The following is a 21652-nucleotide window of genomic DNA, read 5'->3' as shown; positions in this document are numbered from 1 at the left end:
TGTAATTTTCATGTTATCTTTTCCATCCTCCACTTCTCTATATGCCCCACCCCCACAAATCTCATTTAAAGCCAGCAAAGCAGCACTAGCAAACCTTCCCACAAGGATATTAGCCTGTCAGAACAAGTCCCACCCTCCCTGGAAGAGAGCCCAATGATCCAGAAACCTGAAACCCTCCGTCCTCCACCGTGTCTTTAGCTACATGTTAAGTTGCATTATCCTGCTATTTCTAACCTCACTAGCATGTAGCAATCCTGAGATCACAACCCTAGATGTCCCGTCCTTCAACTTAGCCCCTAACTCCCTGAACTCTCCTTGCAGGACCTTCTCACCCTTCCAACCCACGTCGTTGGTCCCTACATGGACCATAAAATCTGGCTCCTCACCCTCACTCCTGAGAATGCCATGAATTTGATCTGAGATAACTTGGACCCTGGCACCAGGGTACTCACTCTCTACCTCAGAACCTCTTCTCTGTCCCCAAACTACAGCTCGCCTCTTTTCCTCCCTTCCCTTCTTAGCCACAGGACCAGATTCTGTGCCAGAGGACTCCCCCCCACCCCCCACCACCACAACAGTATCTAAAAAGGTATACTTGGGGGGAATAGCCACAGGAGCGTCATGCACTGCCTGCCTGTTCCCTTTCCCTGTCTTGACTGTCACCTATCTACCCTCCTCCTGCCTCCTAGGTATGATGGTATCCCTGTAACTCCTGTCTGTTACCCCCTCTGTCTCCCAAATGATCCAGAGTTCATCCAACACCATCTCCAATTCCTTAACATGGCTTGTCAGGAGTTCCAGCTGGATGCACTTCTCACAGATGAAGTCGTCAGGGATACTGCTGGCTTCCCTGACGACCCACATTTGCAAGAGCAGCCTTGGCTGCCATTCCCACTGTTTACGAGGAGAGGAACAAAATATATGGTTTCTAAAAACTGCCCTTACCTGTGCCTACCTGCTGAATCCTTTTTATTCCTTGATTAGAGTGGTCTCTTCTTACTACCCCTTTCTTAACTGTACTTGCCGGAGCCTGTTGAGCTAAAGCCTTACCACTCTAACTAACCCCACTCTGATGACTGCTCCCTTGATGACGCTCTGGTTATGTACCTGTCTAATTTTTTTTAAATTATTTAAAACTTCCCCACTTCTACCACCTCTAACAGTTCGTTCGATACACCCACCAACAAATGTGTGAAGTTGTCCTCAGGTCCATTTAAAATCTTTCTCCTCTGACCAAAAATTCCCCTTCCCTGATTATTTACCTTATCTACACCCCTCATGATTTTATAAATCTCTATAAGGTTACCCTTAGCCTTCTACACTCGAAGGAGAAAGGTCCTAGCTTATCTAGCCTATTCAATAAATTCAACACCACCTGTTCACTAACATTCTTAAATCTTTTCTGAACCCTTTCCAGCTTAATGACTTCTTTCCTCTAGACAGCTAACCAAACTATATCCATTATTCCAAGCCCAGTTTCACCATCATCATGTACATTTGTAAAATGACATCCCAACTCCTATATTTAATATCGACCAAGGTGAGCATGTCAAACACTTTCTTCGCCATCTTGTCATCACTTTTACGGTACTTATAACCCCAAGAATAATTTTTCTACAACTATGCTCAGGGCCCTTCCATTCACTGTGAAGGTCCTGCTCTTGTTTAACATAACTAAGTGCAACTCATTGCATTTGTCAGAGTTAAATTCCATCTGCCATTCCTTGGCTTCTTTTATTCATACTTCATCAACATCCTACTGTAATCTTAGATAACCCTCTTCACTGGCCGCTATGGCACCAATTTTAGTGTTTTCCACAAACCTACTGACCATGCCAACAACATTGTCATCAAGCTGTTTAATACAGATGATAAACATCAGTGCATCCAACATCAACTTCTGCAGCATCCACCTGGTCACAGGCCTCTAATCTGAACAATGATTGCTCAAGTCTCCTACAATAAAGCCAATTCTGTATCCAATTGGCCAGCACCCGCTGAAATCCATGCGACTGAACCTTCCTGACAAGCCTACCTTGCTAAAGTACATGTAGTCAATGTCTACCACCCTGCCCTCATAAATCATTTTGGTCACCTCTTCAAAAACCAGTTTAAAAAAAAAATAAAGACACAGCATTAGCCATCCTCCAGTCTTCGAGTACCTCACCCTTGCTGAACGATGATGCAAATATCATCCTACAAATTTCTTCCCATAATGTCCTAAGTTATACTTTTTTTTTAAAGACATACAACAGAACAGTAACAGGCCCTTTCGGCCCACTAGCCCAATTACACCCAACTGACCTACAACCCCAGGTAGGTTTTGAAGGGTGAGAGGAAACCAGAGACCCTGGGGAAAACCCTTACAGACACAGGGAGAATGTGCTTGATCAGGCCACAGGGATTTATCTACATCATTTAAGACCTATGGCACCACATTTTCTGTAATGTGGACTCTCTTCAACATATTTTTAATTTGTTTCCATAGCCTTCACAAAGTTTAACCCCATCGCATTTCATTTCATTCTCCTCAATGACTTCCCATTGACTCTTCCCACTACAGAAACAATTAACAGTGGCAATTAGCCCACCAAACTGCATATCTTTTGAATTTGGAAAGAAAATTCATGAGATCATAGATCAAGGTCATGATCCAAACTGGTTGCTGGATCTATGAGACAGCAGCGTTACAAGCCACACCACTCTGATGAGCAAAAGGTTTGAAGTGATGAGTTTTAATTGAGCTGTCTGCACCGGGATTGGGCCTACTTTGCACACTTGGTTTATAATCAGTGCTTGGATGGCAGCTTGTAACAGCCATAGAGACAAATTTCTGAGGGCAGCAATGTTTCAAAAAAATCTAGTCCGGGGGTGGCCAAACCTGCTTAACGTAAGAGCCACATACGGTAAACTTCAGACATTTGAGAGGTGCATGACATGAAAAAATAGTACATTGACGTTTATACTCCTATGGGGATTTTGTTACAAAATTTTATCTAAATATTATGTATAGTGTATGTACTTTTAAAATTGCTAATTTGTATTAGTTTCAATAATCAAATAGTTCACATATTGTATATATCACGTTACACTGAAATTTTGTGGACCAATTTTAGGATAAAATTTAGGGGTCAACTATTACATGACAGTGTAAGTACCTGCTTAGTTCGGGCTGTAGGGAATGACCTTCACAAACTGATAACTTCAAGAAATACCAACCACCAAGCATGCTCGAGACCGTGGGGTGTCCACTTGAAGTTTGGCAACCATCATAAATTTGTCTCTACTTAACATTTGTTTCCAAAGCCAACCTTGTCACCATGTTGTACTTCATGTCCAACAAGTTTCTTGTTGGGAATTATTTTTGCTTTACTCAATTTTTGGAATCAGATGTCACTGATGTGAAGATGTAATGCTGAGACTTTAGAGGATGCTGGTTAGACAAAATTTGGGGTATTGTGAGCAATTTGGGGTCCCATATATATTTAGGGATGTGCTAACATTGGAAAGGGTCCAGAAATTTATTAGAAAAATTCCAGGAATGAGGTTAATGTATGAGAACTGTTCAATGGTTCTGGGTCAGTACTTGATAGAGATTAGAAGAATGGGGGTGGGGAGGGGAAAATCTTATTTAAGCATACCGTATATTAAAAAGGCTTGATAGAGTAAACATGGAAAAGATGCTTCCAGCTGTAGGGGAGTCTTGGATCAGAAGGCACAACCTCAGAATAAAAGGATGTCTCGTTAGAACATAGGAGAAATTGCCTCAGCCAGAGGGTGAATCTGTGGAATTAGTGCCACAAACAGTTGTTTAGGTGACAGATTCTTAATTAGCAAGAGTGCTGAAGGTTATAGGGAGAATCCAAGAGAATGGGGGTCAAGGAAAAATACATCAGTCATTATTTGTATGGCGGGGGGGGGGGGGGGGGGGTGGACAGACTAATGCCGAATGGCTGAATTCTGCTCCTAGCCACATGGTCTGACAAAGCATTTATTGCCCATCCTCAATTTCTCTCTAGAATTTGATGAGTTCTTTATTGAACTGCTGCAGCCATTAATGTGTTGTTAAATAGATCATTCCAAGTTTTAGACATTTCTAAAACAAGGTATAGGAGAAACCTGCAGGCTGTAGTATTCTCATGCATTTGTTACAATTGTCCTTGAAAGTGAACCTTGCGTTGCAGGACATGAGATCGAAACAGTCAAAGTAAGCAAATCCAATTTATTTAGTAGATTCTGTACATAACAACTGTGTACTGGTGCTGGGATGGAAGTAAAAATGAATGCATATTGTGGTTGATCGTATACTAGTCAAGGAGATTGCTTTTTCCAAAATGGCACTGAATGTCTTGAACAGTTGGAGCTACACTCATCCAGGCAAATTATAGAGCCATGGAATCACAAAGCATGGAATAACCCTTTAACCTAACGTTGGCATACTGGCCTAATCCCACTGGTTTGCATTTGGCTCGTACCCTTCTAAACCTTCTTAACCACCTATCTGTCCAAATATCTTTTGAAAGCCAGAATTATACACTCTTCTATTGCTGCCGCTGGAAGTTTGTTTCAGACAGGAACAACTCTCTGACTCACATTTCCTTCATATCTCTCAACTTCAAGCTACACTCTACAGTTCTAAAATCATCTACCCAAAAAACTTGAGAATTCACTTTATCCATGCCCTTTATGATTTTATGTACCTCTTGGCCTCCTCTCTCTAAGCGAATTTTCTATCAGAATCCTGAATTTTTGAAAGGAGGAAGGATGGAGGAAGATTTGGAGGCAGGGGTGCCAGGGGTAGCTCAATCTATGACCTGTTCTGAACAGCAAATATCCCTTAGATCTTTTAACACAGTACAGCACAGGAACAGACCCTTTGGCCCATATGTCTGCACTGAATATGTTGTCCAAATTAAAAGTCTACTACCTGCACCTGATAGATATCCCTCCATTCTTTTCATTCATGTGTCTATCTAGAAGCCTCTTATTGTATACTGCATATTGTATTGGCTTCAACCACTACTCCTAGTTGCCTTTTCCAAGCACCTATGACTTTCTGTGTAAAATACATGCTCTGTACCTCTCTCATAAACTTCCACTCCTCAAACACATTTCCTCCTCTTTGTGATGCTTTTACCTTGGAGAAAAGATATTGTCTGTCTACTCTATCAATGCCTTTTAATTTTATACACATCTCAGGCTGCCCCTAGAGCCAACAATTCACCTTGGATCCCACACACCTTCTGAATCAGCCTATCATGAGAAATATTGTCAACTATCTTACTAAAGTCCCTGTCAATAACACCCATTACCTGGCCTCAACAACCACTTTGTCCCCTCCTCAAAAAACTCAATCCAACTGGTAAGACATGACCTGCTGCTCACAAATCCATGTCGACTATCCCCAATTTGACCCTGACTTTCTAAATGTGCATGACCACCAACCTTAGTATAAGTGACTTTTGATATCAGCCCTGATTATGTGAACTGCTGCAACAGAAGAAATATTTTCTATCAATGCAATCAAATTATCCAGTCAGCATAAACAATTAAAAATCACTACTTAACCATCCATATGCAGGAAATTCAATTTCAAGAGTATTATCATTTCAGATTTTCAGTTAATAACTTAGATCTTCAGAATTTAACAGAAAAGTTAATTTTGGAAAAACTTCTTACACGGGATTATTTGAAGAACTCTGTTTTTCTTCATGTTGGCTGGCAAATTTCCTGTCCTCATCTTATCATTCTGAATTTTGATTGAAGTCAGCTTCTAAGAAGGATAATAACCATCACAAATATTAAAATTTGCAAAGTAAATGTCAAGGAGATGGTCTTTGACATAAATGAACTCATTTCCTGCTTAATAGGGTAGATCTAGGTATGTCACCTGGAAATTGGGGTCACAACAATCTCAAAGAATTGGTTACTCAGGAAAATAATAAAAAGAAATTTATTCCAAGGGAGTATAAGCTCAAAATTCTTTGGTTAAGATAGTTAGTAAGTATATTCAAGAAATAAATCAATGTGCTTTCCAGATAGCAAGGGAATCAATCATTATGAAGCCAGTGGAGGAAAGTGGCACGGAGGTAGCAAATCAGCCATGTTCTTGTTGAATCATAATGCACGAAGCGTTGAATTCTCGACTCCTGCTTTTATTTCTTCCAGCAATTAGTGAGGGTTGGTGACAGGATCATGCACCATCAGATTCAACAACCGTTTATTTCCTACCATTTCAGGATCCTGAACAAACCTCACATTAATAAAACTAAAATAATAAAATGCGCCTGCCTGCTTTTTGGTCATACCTTGATGAAGGGCTCAGGCCCAAAACGGTGGTTATATATCTTTGCCATAAAGAATGTCTGGTGGCCTGCTGATTTTCTCCAGCACTTTTAAGCATTAAAAATTAATAAAATGTTGCCTTTGGTCTGGTCTGACTGACCTCTGTTACTGTGTAACTCTGTACTTTGCACTATGGTTTTTACTGCTGTACCGTGTATGGTTGATTAGCTGAACTTCATCATGAAAAGCTTCGAGAAGTTGGTCACGGAGCACATGAACTCCAGGCAACTCAGGCCACTTTATTTCATCTACATTCACAACAAGTTCATGGTAGACACCATCTCTCTGGCCCTACACTCAGTCTTGAAACACCTGGATGGTACACTATATTACCAAACAATCATTTTCAACTCCCTGGTCTTGGCCTCAGAACCTACCAGCCCACCCTACCACCACTCCTCTCCTACACCCCCACTTAACAATGGGGCCTGACAAGGAGGGGTACTCAGTGCCCACGATTGTATGGCAAAACACCACTCCAACTTCAAATAAAAATGTATGGATGACATCAGTATTGTAAGCTGAATATCGAACAATGAAGAGTGAAGGTATAAAAGAGAGGTAGAGGTTCTATTGACTTAGTTCTGAGAAAATACCTCCCCCTCAATGTCAGTAAGATCAAAGAGTTTGTCACAGACTTCCAGAAGAGGGGTCTACATCTACCGTCTACATCAACAATCCTAAGATGAAGATAGATAGTAGACAGCTTAACTTGAGGTGGGATCATTGGTTACATTTAAGAATAGACTAGTTACATAGAGAGGAGAGGACTGGAGAGGTATGGACCGGGTGCTGGTCAGTGGGACGAGGAGGGTTGGGATTTGTTAGGACATGGACTAGTAGGGCTGAAATGGCCTGTTCTGTGCTGTAAGTGTTTATATGGTTATAACTTGGAGTAACAAAGTAACAACTGGATGTGTGGGCCACGATAATCTCTTCTACTGTAATGGCTTATTGACCTAAGGGGGTATCAACTTAACCTCGTTTGTTGATTACAAGAGGTTTTAGCATATTGAATAGCATAGCTATAACCTGCTACACTCTGGCAAAGTTCAAGTATGAAGTATTAATTCACATTCAGGGCTGTCTGTCAGCTTATGCTATTTTTACTGCTTGCAAAACAAAATCTGTTCTGCCCATATTTTACCATTTGAAACGTGCTTCTTCTTTGGGAACACAGATTGGGAAAAAATGCTGGGCTACAACACTTTTGAAGCACACAAGCATAAAATAGGTGTATTGAAACTCTGGACGTAAGATAGAAAAATAAAATCTTGAAGCGGCCCGCACCTCAGGCCAACACAGCAAATGGCTGCCGAACGCGGCGACTGGAAAAGCATCATGCAGACTGAAACGCCCATTTCTATAAACTGCCGGCAGAGCGGTGAAACCAGCATATCACCACTGGTGACCCAATCGGGGCCCAGGCATCCGAGGTAACCAATCGGTATCAGCCCGCTCAAGCCTCGCCTCAGTGGTGACGTGGCCGAGCTGATTATAAAAGGCAGAGTTGTCACTGAATAAAATCAGTGTCGAATACACGTGTGTGTGTGTGTTTGTCTGTCTGTCTTTCTTTTCCTGCGGATGAGCTATAACCTTAGGGCTATAACCGAGAGCTATAACCTAGCTGTATCCATAACAACCTCACAACAGTGGTGACAGGGAGGAGTCATGTGATGGAGTATTGGCCGCTAGGGTAAAGCCAGCCCTCTCCAGAAAAGAAGGAAGAAAGTCAACAAAAGACAAAGTTCAATAAATATAAATTCTAAGAAATAAAAGATAAAGTTGCAGAGATGAGAAAGAAGATGGCACCTAAGAAGGAAAAAGTAAAAACTACGGGGGGAAAAAAAGGAAAAGAAAGGAGAAGGTCTTACCTGCACGAAGGAACAGGGAGCCGTGGTGGAGAAGAGCGCCCAATCTCCGAGGTTGGTGTCGGCCCTGCGGAGTCGCGACCGCCTGACTGGTAGACCGCATAAACGGCTCTCTGAGCAACTGCGCATGCGCGAGGAGTCACGCATGAGCAGTGCGCAATCTAAGGTAAAGGAAAACACCGAGGGGAGGGGGGCTCAGCCGAGGAGTGGGCAACCACAGTGTGACCAGCTGAGGGACACCTGACTCCAGGGCTCTCAGCTGGAAGATGAGGAAAGCGGCAGGAGACGGAGTGAAGTACCAGGTGAGAAAGAAAGTCGACGGGGTGAACGGCAAGAGGAGCAGCAGCAGGAGATTCGACATATGAGCAACTCAGAAGGAGAGAACCAACCGCAAGAGGCCAAGCAAGAAGAGGCCTGACAAAGTTAGACAAGCAACTCATCAGGAAAGTCAGAAGAGATACAGACACAAAGAGAAGAAGACACAAACACAGGTACAGATACAGAAGAAGAGGAAGAAGGAGACCAAGATCTTCACATAGAAATAGAAGGTAAAACAGATGGACAGAATATAGATAAAGCTTTTTTTGAAGAACAAATGAGAGCTTTAAAAGAATGGTTGTCATTAGAATTTAGTGCAATTAAAAGAAAAATGAAAAGAACAGAAGATAAAATGCAAAGATTAGAACTGGTCATGACAGAAATAGGGAAAAGAGTAGAAAATGTGGAAGAATGAGAAACAGCTGTAGAAATGGAAGAAAACGACTTAAGAGGAAAATTGGAAGAAATTGATAAAAAAATTAAAGAGACACAAGAGTTGTTATCTCAGAAAATTGATATGTTGGAAAATTATAGTAAGCGAAACAACATAAAAATAGTGGGCCTGAAGGAAGATGAAGGCACAGATATGAAGGAATTTATAAAAGAATGGATCCCGAAGGGCCTGGGAATGACAGAAATACAGGAAGGAATGGAAATAGTAAGGGCACACAGAACACTAGCTCCGAAACCACAGACATATCAAAAAGCAAGATCCATTTTAGTAAAATATTTGAGATATACGACAAGAGAAAATATACTGGAGTGGGCAAGGAATAAAATTAGAGAAGACAATAAACCATTGGAATACAAGGGTCAAAAAATATTTTTTTTACCCAGACATAAGTTTTGAACTCTTAAAGAGGAGGAAGGAGTTTAATCCAGCAAAATCGATTCTATGGAAAAAAGGTTACAAATTCATGTTAAGACATCCAGCTGTGCTTAAAATATTTATCCCGGGGAGCAAAACAGACAGTTCTCAGATCCAGAGGAAGCACAAGAATTTGCAGAGCATTTGCAGGACGGAAGGAGAGATGAAGAGATGGAACAAGAATGAAGAATGGAGATAAACTATATGTAAAGATGTAAAGAACTAAAGAAGGGAAAGAGAGGGAAGGAAGGAAGTAAGGGGAAAAAAGGGAGAACTTTGTTATATGTGTAAAAAAAAGTGTTTTCTGGGGAGAGAATAACCGTCACTGAAAAATCAGTTGATGCTTGTGAGCAGGATCGCAATCCAAATGGAAAGGGGAGTTGTGGTTGCCCAGCAAGGGATAAGGGGCAACTCAGAGAGGGTGGTGGGGGTATTTGGGGTTAAGGTAATATTGGCTGTGGGAGTTGTGGGTGTATTTTATGTTTCAAATGTGTTGTCATACATTGAGTTTAAAAAGGGAAAACTGAGAGATGAAAATGGGGAAAAGGGGGATGGTGGTGGTGAGGAAGCTGATATGAGGTATAAACAGGATATGAGATGGCCATGTAGAACTATATGACTATAAACATTAATGGAATACATAACCAAATTAAAAGGAAGAGGCTATTAAATTTACTGAAAAAAGAATAAAATAGATATAGCATTTGTGCAGGAAATGCATCTAACTGAAGTGGAACATGACAAATTAAAGAGAGACTGGGTAGGGCATGTAGCGGCAGCATCATGTAATTCAAAAGCTAGAGATGTAACTATATTAATTAATAAAAATGTACTAATCAAACTAGAGGAGGAAATAATAGATCCATCAGGGAGGTACGTAATGATAAAGTGTCAGATATATTCAGAATTTTGGAATTTGCTCAAAATATATGCACCTAATGAGGAGGATCAAAAGTTTATGCAGGATATTTTTTTGAAGATTGGAGATGCACAAGGAAATATTTTGATAGGAGGGGATTTTAACCTTAATTTGGATCAAATGTTGGATGAAACTGGACAAAAGACAAGTAAAAAGAATAAATTGGCCAAATTTATGGTTAAATCAATGCAGGAAATGAAACTTATGGATATATGGAGGAGGCAGCACCCAAGAGAAAAAGAGGTATTCAAGTAGGAATAAAACATACTCAAGGATTGATAAGTTTTTGTTGTCGGCCCATATTCAAGGGAGAATTAGGAAAACTGAATATAAAGCTAGATTACTATCTGATCATTCAGCCCTGTTATTAGCAATAGAACTGGAGGACATCCCACCAAGAACATATAGATGGAGGTTAAACTCCATGCTACTTAAAAGGCAGGAATTTAGAGAGTTTACTAAACGCCAAGTTAAAACATATTTTGAAATAAATACAGAATCAGTGAAAGACAAATTTATATTATGGGTCACAATGAAAGCCTTCATTAGAGGGCAGATAATAAATTATGTAACTTATTGAAAAGGACTACAATCGGGAAATAGAGCAGTTGGAAAGGGAGATAGTAAGTACAGAAAAGGAACTAGTAAAAAGGGATGATATAATGAAAAGGAGAGAAGTGGCGGACAAAAAAAAATATAAAACATTACAAACGTACAAGGTGGAGAAGAACATAAGGAAAATAAAGCAAAAGTATTAAGAACTGGGAGAAAAAATACATAAAATATTAGCCTGGCAACTTAAAACAGAACAAGCTAAAAGAATTGTATTGACATCAAGGAAAAAGGAAAAACAAATCCCATATAATCCAATAGAGATTAATGAGAACTTTAAGGAATTTTATGAACAATTATATCAAACTGAGAACGAGGGGAAAAATGATAAAATAGAAGAGATTTTAGCTAAAATTGAACTGCCAAGATTGCAAGAAGAGGAGCAAAACAAATTGAGAAAACCATTTGAAATAAAGGAAGTACAGGATATATTAAAAAAGCTGCCGAACAATTAAATGCCTAGATTTGATGGATTCCCAATAGAATTCTATAAAACATTTAAAGAGTTATTAATTCCTCCTCTCCTGGAAGTAATGAACCAGATAGACGAAACACAAAACTTGCCAGATTCATGTAAGACAGCAATAATTACAGTAATACCAAAGACGGGGAAGGATCCATTAAAAGCAGCATCATATAGACCAATATCTCTACTTAACTCAGATTATAATAGCGAAATTCTTAGCATACAGATTGGCCGATTGTGCACCAAAAATAATAAAACAAGATCAAACTGGATTTATTAAGAAAAGACGAACAGCGGATAGTGTCTGTAAATTTATTAATCTAATTCATGCAGTTCAAGGAAATAAGAAGCCAACAGTGGCTGTTGTGCCTTTGATAGAGTAGAATGGAATTATTTATTCAAAGTATTACAGAGGTTCAACGTACCAGAAAAATATATTAATTGGATTAAAGCATTATATAAGGGACCATTGGCGAAGGTGACAGTAAATGGATATATATCAAACCAATTTAAATTAAGTAGGTCAACTAGACAGGGGTGCCCATTATCCCCCACATTATTCGCTTTAGCAATAGAACCATTGGCAGAACTGACAAGAACAGAAAATAAAATAAAAGGGATAAAAATAAAGGAGAAGGAGTATAAAATCAGTTTATTTGCAGTGACATCAGAGTATACTTAACAGAACCAGAAATATCAATAAAAGAATTACATAAGAAATTGAAGGAGTATGGAGAAATATCAGGGTACAAGATCAACGCAAATAAAAGTGAAGTGATGCCAATGAGTAACGCGGATTATACAGAATTTAAAAAAGAATCACCATTTAAATGGCAAACACAAGCAATCCGATACCTAGGTATTAGGTTAGATAATAACTTAAGCCACCTGTACAAATTAAATTATCAGCCACTAATTAAGAAATTGCAGAAAGACTTAGAACATTGGAAAGAATTACCGCTAACGTTGATAGGGAGGGTCTTCTTTTCTTCTTTGGCTTGGCTTCGCGGACGAAGATTTATGGAGGGGGTAAAAGTCCACGTCAGCTGCAGGCTCGTTTGTGGCTGACAAGTCCGATGCGGGACAGGCAGACACGGTTGCAGCGGCTGCAGGGGAAAATTGGTGGGTTGGGGTTGGGTGTTGGGTTTTTCCTCCTTTGCCTTTTGTCAGTGAGGTGGGCTCTGCGGTCTTCTTCAAAGGAGGTTGCAGCCCGCCAAACTGTGAGGCGCCAAGATGCACGGTTTGAGGCGATATCAGCCCACTGGCGGTGGTCAATGTGGCAGGCACCAAGAGATTTCTTTAGGCAGTCCTTGTACCTTTTCTTTGGTGCACCTCTGTCACGGTGGCCAGTGGAGAGCTCGCCATATAACACGATCTTGGGAAGGCGATGGTCCTCCATTCTGGAGACGTGACCCATCCAGCGCAGCTGGATCTTCAGCAGCGTGGATAGGGAGGGTAAATTGCATTAAAATAAATGTCTTCCCAAGGATACAATACTTATTTCAATTGTTGCCAATTCCCTTAACAGAGAAATTCTTTAATGAACTAAAGAGAATAATAAGGAAACTTGTGGAAAGGGGGGAAACCGAGGATAGAGTTAGATTAATTAACAGAGAGGTACAACCAAGGTGGTTTGCAGTTACCAAACTTTAAAAATTATTATAGAGCAGCACAATTAAGGTATTTATCAGATTTTTACCAGACAAGGGAAAAACCAGATTGGACTAAGATAAAACTAGATAAAATAGGGGAGAAGGTACCGGAACATTTACTTTATAAATGGGATGAAAAACTGGTGCAAAAGAAAAGCTCACCAGTATTGCATCATTTACTTAATATACAGAAGAAGTAGAAAGGAAAAAAAACAAATGACCAAATACCAAAATTGTTATTGACACAAAACCCATTAATCCCTTTTACAATAGATAACCTTTCCTTTAGAGAATGGGAGAGAAAAGGAATCAAAAGAATAGAAAATTGTTTTTTTGGGAAATAACTCATTAACATTTGAACATTTGAAGTACAAATATGGAATAACTCATGGTACAATGTTTGCATATCATCAATTGAAAGCTTATTTAAAGGATAAATTGGGAATTCTGAGATTACCAGAAGGAAGCAGCTTTGAATATGTGATTACAGACACAATGATAATTAAAAGATTTATAACGAACATGTACATTAAGATGCAAGATAAGGGAAATGATGAAATAAGCTATAAACCTAAACAAAAGTGGGAAAAGAATTTAAACAAAGATAAAAAATGAAGCATGGGAAAAGTTATGTTTTAGAACTATGAAGAATATAATAAACACAAGGTTACGCATGATACAGTATAATTGGTTACACAGGTTATCTATCATGCCTCAAAAGATAAAAGAATGGGATCCAACATTATCAGATAGATGTTTTTGCTGTAAGAAGGAAATGGGAACAACAGTACATGCAATTTGGGCATGTAAGAAAGTGAAAATGTCTTGGGAAGATCTAAATCAAATATTAAATAAAATTACAAAAAATAACATACCAAAAAGTCCAGAGATCATTCTTCTAAATGATATAAGAAGTAAGGAATTAGGCCTCAAATTCGATGAAGTGCAAAAAAGATTTATTACGATAGCCTTAGCAGTAGCAAAAGAATGTATAATGTCAACTTGGAAAATGGAAGAGAGCCTGAGAATACAGCAATGGTACATGAAAATGAATAAATGTATTCCATTGGAAAAAATAACATAAAATTAAAAAAATAAAGTCACATTATTTGAACTAATTTGGGAACCATACATGGAACATAACAGAGAGGGCTTGCCTCAGACCTCCACCCACTAAAATGATAAGAAGACAAAACGACTTGATCCAGTGTGCAAAGTAGATAGACACATTTTTCTTGTTTATTTTTCATTGTGTGTTGACATTGTTTAATGGTTTTATTGTATTGTATATGTTAAATATTTATTGGTTTTGGAGGGGGGAGGGAGAGTAGGGGGGAAAAGTGGAGAAAATGCCACTGTGTATATTTAATGAGAAATGTTTGTATATATTTTGGTTGATATGGTTCAGTGTGAAAGATTAAAAAAAACTACAGTGGTGACATCGAATGGTCCAAACAGCATTTTGGACCCAAAGATGGAAGAGCAACCTGCATTGAAGCTGCCCGGCTTACGGACGTCGCAACCACAGTTATGGCTCCAGCAAGCCAAGGCACCTTTCGCCTCTACCATATGGTCTACCAATCAGGACACCGCAGCCCGCATCATAAACTTCCTCCAGCAGTCCCTGGAACAAAGAAGGTATTTGGCAATACTTTTGGGTTCTGAAAGTGGAAGTGCACTGCCCGATTGTTGCATATCGACAGTGTGGGGGACAGGGCCCCTTCCGTCCTCATGAGCAACATGCTCACTCTCAACAATGGCTACATCTCCTGCCGTTGTTGCAGCAGATCTTCCTGGAAAGGCCGCCCAAGGATATCTGGCTGCTCATCGCGGAGAAGACCGATGACCCCAGGAAGGTGGTTGCTCAAGCAGACCTGCTATGGGCGGCGAAGAGGAATGCCTGTGCTTCACTCGAGCAGGTGATAGCAGTTCGTCAACAGCGTCCGGTCAGGAAGACCACCAACTGATTGTCCAAACGCCGGGTGAGCAGTACTGTTTCTATCACCAACGGTGGGGTTCCGATGCCCGATTATGCCGCTCCCCCTACACGTTCCAGGGAAACGCCCAGGCTGGCCGTCATTAATGGCTGCGACAATCGGCCAACTGCATAGCCTGTTACACATTAAAGACTCCCTGTCGGGCTGACGTTTCTTGTTGGGACACAATATAACGTCATTCCCCCGACCAATCTAGAGGCTCGCTGTGGCAAAGTGGGCCAGGAGCTCCAAGTGGCAAATGGCTCCAACATCCGAATATTCGGCACCTGCACCATTCCCTTACGCTTCGGGGACAGAAAATTCACTTGGAAGTTTACGGTGACGGCCGTGCAACAACTATTACTAGATGCAGATTTCCTGTGGGCCAACTCATTCCTGCTGGACATCAAGGGGCTGATGCACACTCGGACATTTCAGTCACTCTCACACAAGGGCACTGACCTCACCAGCCCCCACCTGCGCTGAGTGAGTACTGCTGACAATGAATTCCCCTCCATAACCACTCTTCACTTCCATTCGGCAGAACCAAAACATGGGGTAAGGCACCAAATCATTACAGAGGGCCCTCCCCTCCATGCCAGGGCGCAGCGTCTTCCACCTGAGAAACTCAACCTAGCCAGGAATGAGTTCAAAAAGTTGGTGGAACTCAGCAACTGTGTGGCGCTCTGATAGTCCTTGGGCCTCCCCTCTCCACATGGTCCCCAAGGCAGTGGGTGGTTGGAGGCCGTGCGGGAACAACCGCTGCATCAATGAGGTCACCATACCAGACAGATATCCTGTGCCCCATATCCAAGACTTCACCACTAACTTGCAAGGGACATGGATATTCTCAAAGCTGGACCTCATCAGGAATTATCACCAGATCCCAGTACACCCCGAAGACATCCCAAAACTGCCATTGTAATCCCCTTTGGATTGTTTGAAATTCTCCACATGCCCTTTGGGTACAAAAACATGGCTCAGACTTTCCAGAGGCTGAAGGATGCAGTGTGGCAGGATCTGCATTTTGCCTTTGTCTACCTCGATGACATTTTAATCACCTGCCACACCCGCACCGAGCACACCACCCACTTAAAGGTTGATCGATTTCAACTTAACCATCAACCCGGCAAAGTGCCAGTTTGGCCGAAAGACTATTGACTTTCCTGGCCATCGAATCGACCATCATGGTGCCAGACCGTTACCCACAAAGATGGATGCTATTTGCTCTTTCCCCATGCCATCGACGATGAAGGGACGACAAGAGTTTGCAGGTATGGTCAACCTTTATCACTGCTTCATACCTGCAGCGGCCTGCATCATGAGCACAGTAAAAACATACAATGCAGCAGGAGGCAACAGAGGCCTTCCAGGCCACCAAAAATGCCCTAGTTAACGGCACCCTCCTTTTGCACACCCGACCAGACACCCTGAACACCCTCACGACAGTCGCCTCCAGCACAGTGGTCGGGGCTGTACTTGAGCAACTGGTGAATGGACAATGGCAAACGCTGGCTTTTTTCAGTAAACACCTCAGCCCACCAAAGCTCAAGTACAGTGCTTTCGACGGAAAACTGCCTAAAACCTAGCAATTCGGCACTTTCGTAACTTCTTGGAGGGCAGGAAGTTCAAAATTTACAAGGATCACAATCCCCTTACCTTCGCCTTTAGTAAGATGTCAGATCTGGGGTCAGCCAGGCAACAGGGGCACCTGTCCTACATTTCCGAATTTACAACAGACATTGAACACATAGCTGGCAAATTCAACATTGTGGTCAACACCCTATTCCATCTGGCTATCTTGAACCTACCCCTGGCATCGACTACGTGGCCTTGGTTGATGTGCAGCAAGCAGATCCTGACACTCTGGTGTACCGGACAGCGCTCACCAGCTTACAACTGGAGGACATCCAGTCACCCCTGGCAATCACACGCTGCTTTGCAACACCTCGACAGGCAAACCTCGCCCTGTCATTCTGGCTGCATGGAAGCGGTGGGTTTTTGACTCAGTCCATAACTTGGTTCACCCCACCATCAGGACTACAATCAAAATGGTGGCGAACAGTTAGGTCTGGCATGGGCTCCACAAAGAGGTCACCCTATGGGCCAAGGCTTGTACTCATTGGCAGTCATCCAAAATCCAGACTCATATCAAAGCTCCACCACAGATATTCGAGCCAGCACGTCGTCGCTTCAGCCACGCGCACATTGACATTGTGGGGCCCCTACCCATATCCAGAGGCGCACATTACCTTCTCACAATGGTCAACCGGTTGACCAGATGGACAGAGGAGTGCCACTATCAGAGGCTTCCACAGAAGGATGCGCACAGGTTTTACTCAACACTTGCGTAGCATGTTTCAGGGTCCTCAAAAACCTTTCATCAGACAGGGGTGCCCAATTCACTTCCAGCCTGTGGACCGCCTTAGCCCATGCCCTGGGGACACCACTCCACCACACCTCGGCATATAACTCATAGACCAACCCCCACAGACACCTTAAGGGAGCCTTAATGGCACGGCTTAATGGACCTAACTGGGCCGACAAACTCCCTTGGGTCCTGTAAGGCATCTGCACTGCATCCAAGGAGGACCTCGAGGCATCCTCTGCTGAGTTAGTCTATGGGCCTCTGAGGACTTAGGGAAGCCCCCGGCAACTACATTTTCCCAACTACGCGAGCGCCTAGGCAGCCTGGCCCCCGCTAAACCTAGACCTCACAGCCAACCCTTCACTTACGTCCCAAAGAACTTTATTGACTGTAAATATGCGTTTGTTCGGCATAGGGCTCACTGGCCACCTCTACAGTGGCCTTATGAGGGGCCATACCATGTCTTCAGACACAACGGCTCTACCTGTGTTTTGGACATTGGCGGCAGGGAAGAGACTTTTACACTCGACTGGTTGAAACTGGCCTACTTGGTCTTTGACAAGTCCATCACTCACCTGACACCATGGCGCAGGGGTCGGCCTCCTAAAAACAGTGCCTGGATCACAAGTTCGGTGTGGGGTGGGGGTCGTGGAAATAGCTGTCGAACACAGCAACGGGCAAACGCCCGTTTCCATAGGCTGCCAGCAGAGTGGTGAAACTGGCCAATCACCGCCGGTGGATCACAGGGGGCCCAATCAGGACCTGGGCATCCGAGGTAACCAATCAGCAGCCAGCCCGCTCAAGCCACACCCTGGTGGTAACACAGCTAAGTTGACATTAAAAAGCAGAGCTGGCACTGAATAAATTCAGTGTCGAATACACTCTACTTCTTTTTTCTCCTGTGGATCGAGCTACAACCTTAGGGCAATAACCAAGAACTATAACCTAGCTGTAGTCATAGCGACCTCACTACAATCTAAGCAATTTCTATCAGTAAAATGCCTAGCTCTACTGTGATCAGATCTCAGGATGTGTAATATTTATTTGGAAACCTTGGAAATAGGGACTTAGCTAAACCAACAGTTGAAATTTGTGCCAGACAACCTACAGGATGCATTTTATTTTCTTCAAGTACAGCAAAAGTTATCCAAAAGAAAGATTAATTAGTTTTTTTGAAGTGGTATTAAAAGACTAAATTGTTTTTAAAAACATGCTCCCAATATGGTCCCATTCACTAAATGGAGTACTGTTTCCATTTCTTACCTTGAATTCTTCCTCCAGACCATTGCAGCCTGCTCCAGATACTCTGTTGTAAAGCTTCTGCAAGTGGCTTTCAAGTGAAGTCACTTCCAGTTCTGTGTCCCCATATAAATAATGTTCCAGTAGTGCCTGGTATATAAATACGTACTGCATCTACAATGTAACAAAGTTTATTGACACAATTGTTAGGTCTGCTTTGTTCATGAATGAGTGAGACAAACACCAGACTGAGTCGAAATCAGGGTTCTTTGTTCTTTATTACCGGATTGTAACACTTGCGACTAACAATGTTAGTCGGAGAATGCATTCTGCCGTTATCAGCAAAATGGTGATTTTTTATACCCTTGGATACGTGCTTAGAACATCATCATATCATTACTTGTCCAATGACTAAAACTGTTGCTATCCTTTCCCTGCTAGCTTCCTGCCTCTCAATCCATCAATGTCTCTCTTATCTTGTAAGTACAAGGATGCATTCACATCTTGTTACAGCCCTGTACAGGGTAACTCCTTACACATTCCCATCTCATGATGTTTTACCTTACACAATACAAATGAGCAACAACAAAGGTAGTTTTTGACAACATGACTGAACTTATCAACAGCATAGAAACAGGGCCTTCAGCGCAATTCGTTTATGTTGAAGGAGTCTTCTTGCACTAGTCACATTTGCCTGCAATTCACCTTCAGCCCTCTAATCCTTTCTTACCATGCAAAGTTCTAAATGTCTTTTAAACTATAATTGTACCCACCTCTACTACTTTCTCTGGCGATTCCTAAATACCCACCACTGTGTTGAAAATCTCGCTTTCAGGACCCTTTTAAATCTTTCCCCATCTCATCTTAAACCTATGACCTCTAGTTTCAGACTCCCCTCTGCTGAGAAAAAGATTGTGATCATTCACCTTTTCTTCACGATTTTATAAATATCCATAAGATGATCTCTCAGGTTCTTTTGTTCCAGAAAAAACAGTCCTAGTCTATCTAATCTGCCTTCACAGCTCAAGCCCTCGAGTCCCAGAAACATCTATGTGAATCTGGTTTGCACTTTCTCTAATTTAATCACATCCTTCTTGTTGTGTGGCAATTCAACCAGCACATAATATTCGAGGTGTAGTCTCACCAACGCCCAATACGAATCTATAAATGCTATATAAAGAACACTGACCTGCTGAGTTTCTCCAGCATTATGTTTTTAACAAATCTATCAACACTGGCTCAACTCCATGCACAGCTTCTTTATCAAATCCAATCCAATACCAAAACAATTTTTCCATTTACAAAACTCTTGGGACCACACACTTTTCAGAATTCGGAATTTTACGGATAGTAGAATAATAGTTAACGACAGTACGTTAAAGTAATTGCACTAATACAGACACATTCCAATTAGAAGGGTCTCAGGACAGGGTCTGCACTGAACGGGATGGGAGGGTTTTGCTGGACAAGAGGGTGGTTGCGGCCGTGTTGGGCGGTGGGGGGGTAAATGAAGTGAGATAAGACAGATCATAAAATTCCTAGTGTATTTTTGTAAGTAAAACATACAGCAAAACCTCAAACATTAACTGCCTTAAACTAAGCTAAACCCCTGAAAATATGGTGACCATTGTCTTCAGGTTGGAGTCTTTTTACAAACTCCTTCAATGTCTTTGGGTTCAAGGGCAGGAGCAAGGATCTCAGGCTCCTAAAAGGAGCGGGGACCATTGTCAGGAACCAGCGCCGGTGGTTGAGAGGTGTCGGGGACCGGTGGCTGTCCACATCGAAGAAGTTGCTTTGGGCTCCCAGCAGGATCAGGGACCAGTGGCAGCAGTTGGGAGGTGATGGGGACCGGCAGCCGTCTGCATCAAAGAATTCCCGTCGGGCTCCTGGGCAGGAGCACCTCAGACACCCAGCACCTCTGACTGGTAGAAGCATTGAGACAGGGTGGGTCGCGTTGGGTCATTTTTGGCGTCAAACACGAGCTTTGGTGTGCAGACAACATCCATGGAAAAATGTTCGGTTTTCAGAGGTTTCAGTTTTCAGATATTTGTACTTTCACTCGTGCTGAACTCGTTATCCACATCTTCTTTACCTTGACTTATAATTCTCCACAGCCCCTAAACCAATCTCTCCCCATAAGCCATTAATTTGTGCTCCATGTATGTACTTCCATTTACTCCCATGAAATTGTCAAATCTGACCTCTACAAAATATTAGCATCAAAAAGTTCTTGCTGCTCTTTTTTTCCAATGTCTTCCTTATCTGTCTTTAACTCACCTGTAATCCTTTCAAATGTAAAATCCTTTATAAAATTCTGTTAATACTGGATTCCCTGTGCTTCTCACCTTAACACATTTCTCATATGAAATTCAACTATCCATTTCTCCATCCTGCTTCCAACCTCGTTTTTGAACGAGTGTTGGTTTTCCTCATTAAATGTTCTATTATCTTCTTTCCCCATTTTCAGCATTTACTGTATCCCCTGCCTCCTTATTACAAACTATTCAGATTCAGCATTTACACGATTCAAGATACTGAGGGAACATTAATTAGTCATTGTACAGTTTTCATACTTACATCTGTCTGAACCATTTGACACCTCTGAGCTCGAATCCGTGACACAAACCCAAAAACGTCGACTTTCCTCTCTGCATGCATCATATCCAACATGGCATCGATAACAATGAAAGTGCCTGTACGACCAACACCAGCACTGAAAATTTCCAAACATTTTTAACAAGGAAAGTTATTGAAAGAGAGATTTTTAAAAACCACACAAATTCTTAAATCACTTTCAAACAAGTGGCTCTTGCAATTATTGCCAATTCACTTCAAAGGCAGTTAAGAGTCATGGATCCCAGATGGACTGAGTAATAGAGTGGCAGATTTTCCATTCCTGAAGTACAATAATTACCTCATATTTTCTTCTGCACCAATGTAGCAAAACAGAATAATTGCATACTCTTCATGAGAAACCGATACAGAATTTTTCCTTGGGCTGAGCAAGATTCAGCACAA

The 21652-nt window shown here is 41.8% G+C and overlaps 1 protein-coding gene across 9 annotated transcripts in view; it reads right to left on the bottom strand.

The window, feature by feature from the left end:
• The window catches only part of ptpra (protein tyrosine phosphatase receptor type A), a 351147-nt gene that overhangs the window by 43250 nt on the left and 286245 nt on the right, over positions 1-21652 (bottom strand). For all 9 annotated transcript variants that reach the window (XM_069923586.1, XM_069923588.1, XM_069923585.1 and 6 more), the window contains 3 exons: positions 21212-21347; positions 18659-18808; positions 5680-5773 (listed from right to left, as the gene is read on the bottom strand). In XM_069923586.1, the coding sequence (XP_069779687.1) occupies positions 5680-5773; positions 18659-18808; positions 21212-21347 (380 nt within the window). The remainder of the gene's footprint in view (positions 1-5679; positions 5774-18658; positions 18809-21211; positions 21348-21652) is intronic.

This window comes from Narcine bancroftii, chromosome 3, assembly GCF_036971445.1.
Source record: "Narcine bancroftii isolate sNarBan1 chromosome 3, sNarBan1.hap1, whole genome shotgun sequence".
NCBI lineage: Eukaryota > Metazoa > Chordata > Chondrichthyes > Torpediniformes > Narcinidae > Narcine > Narcine bancroftii.
This window is presented reverse-complemented; position numbering and strand designations above follow the sequence as displayed.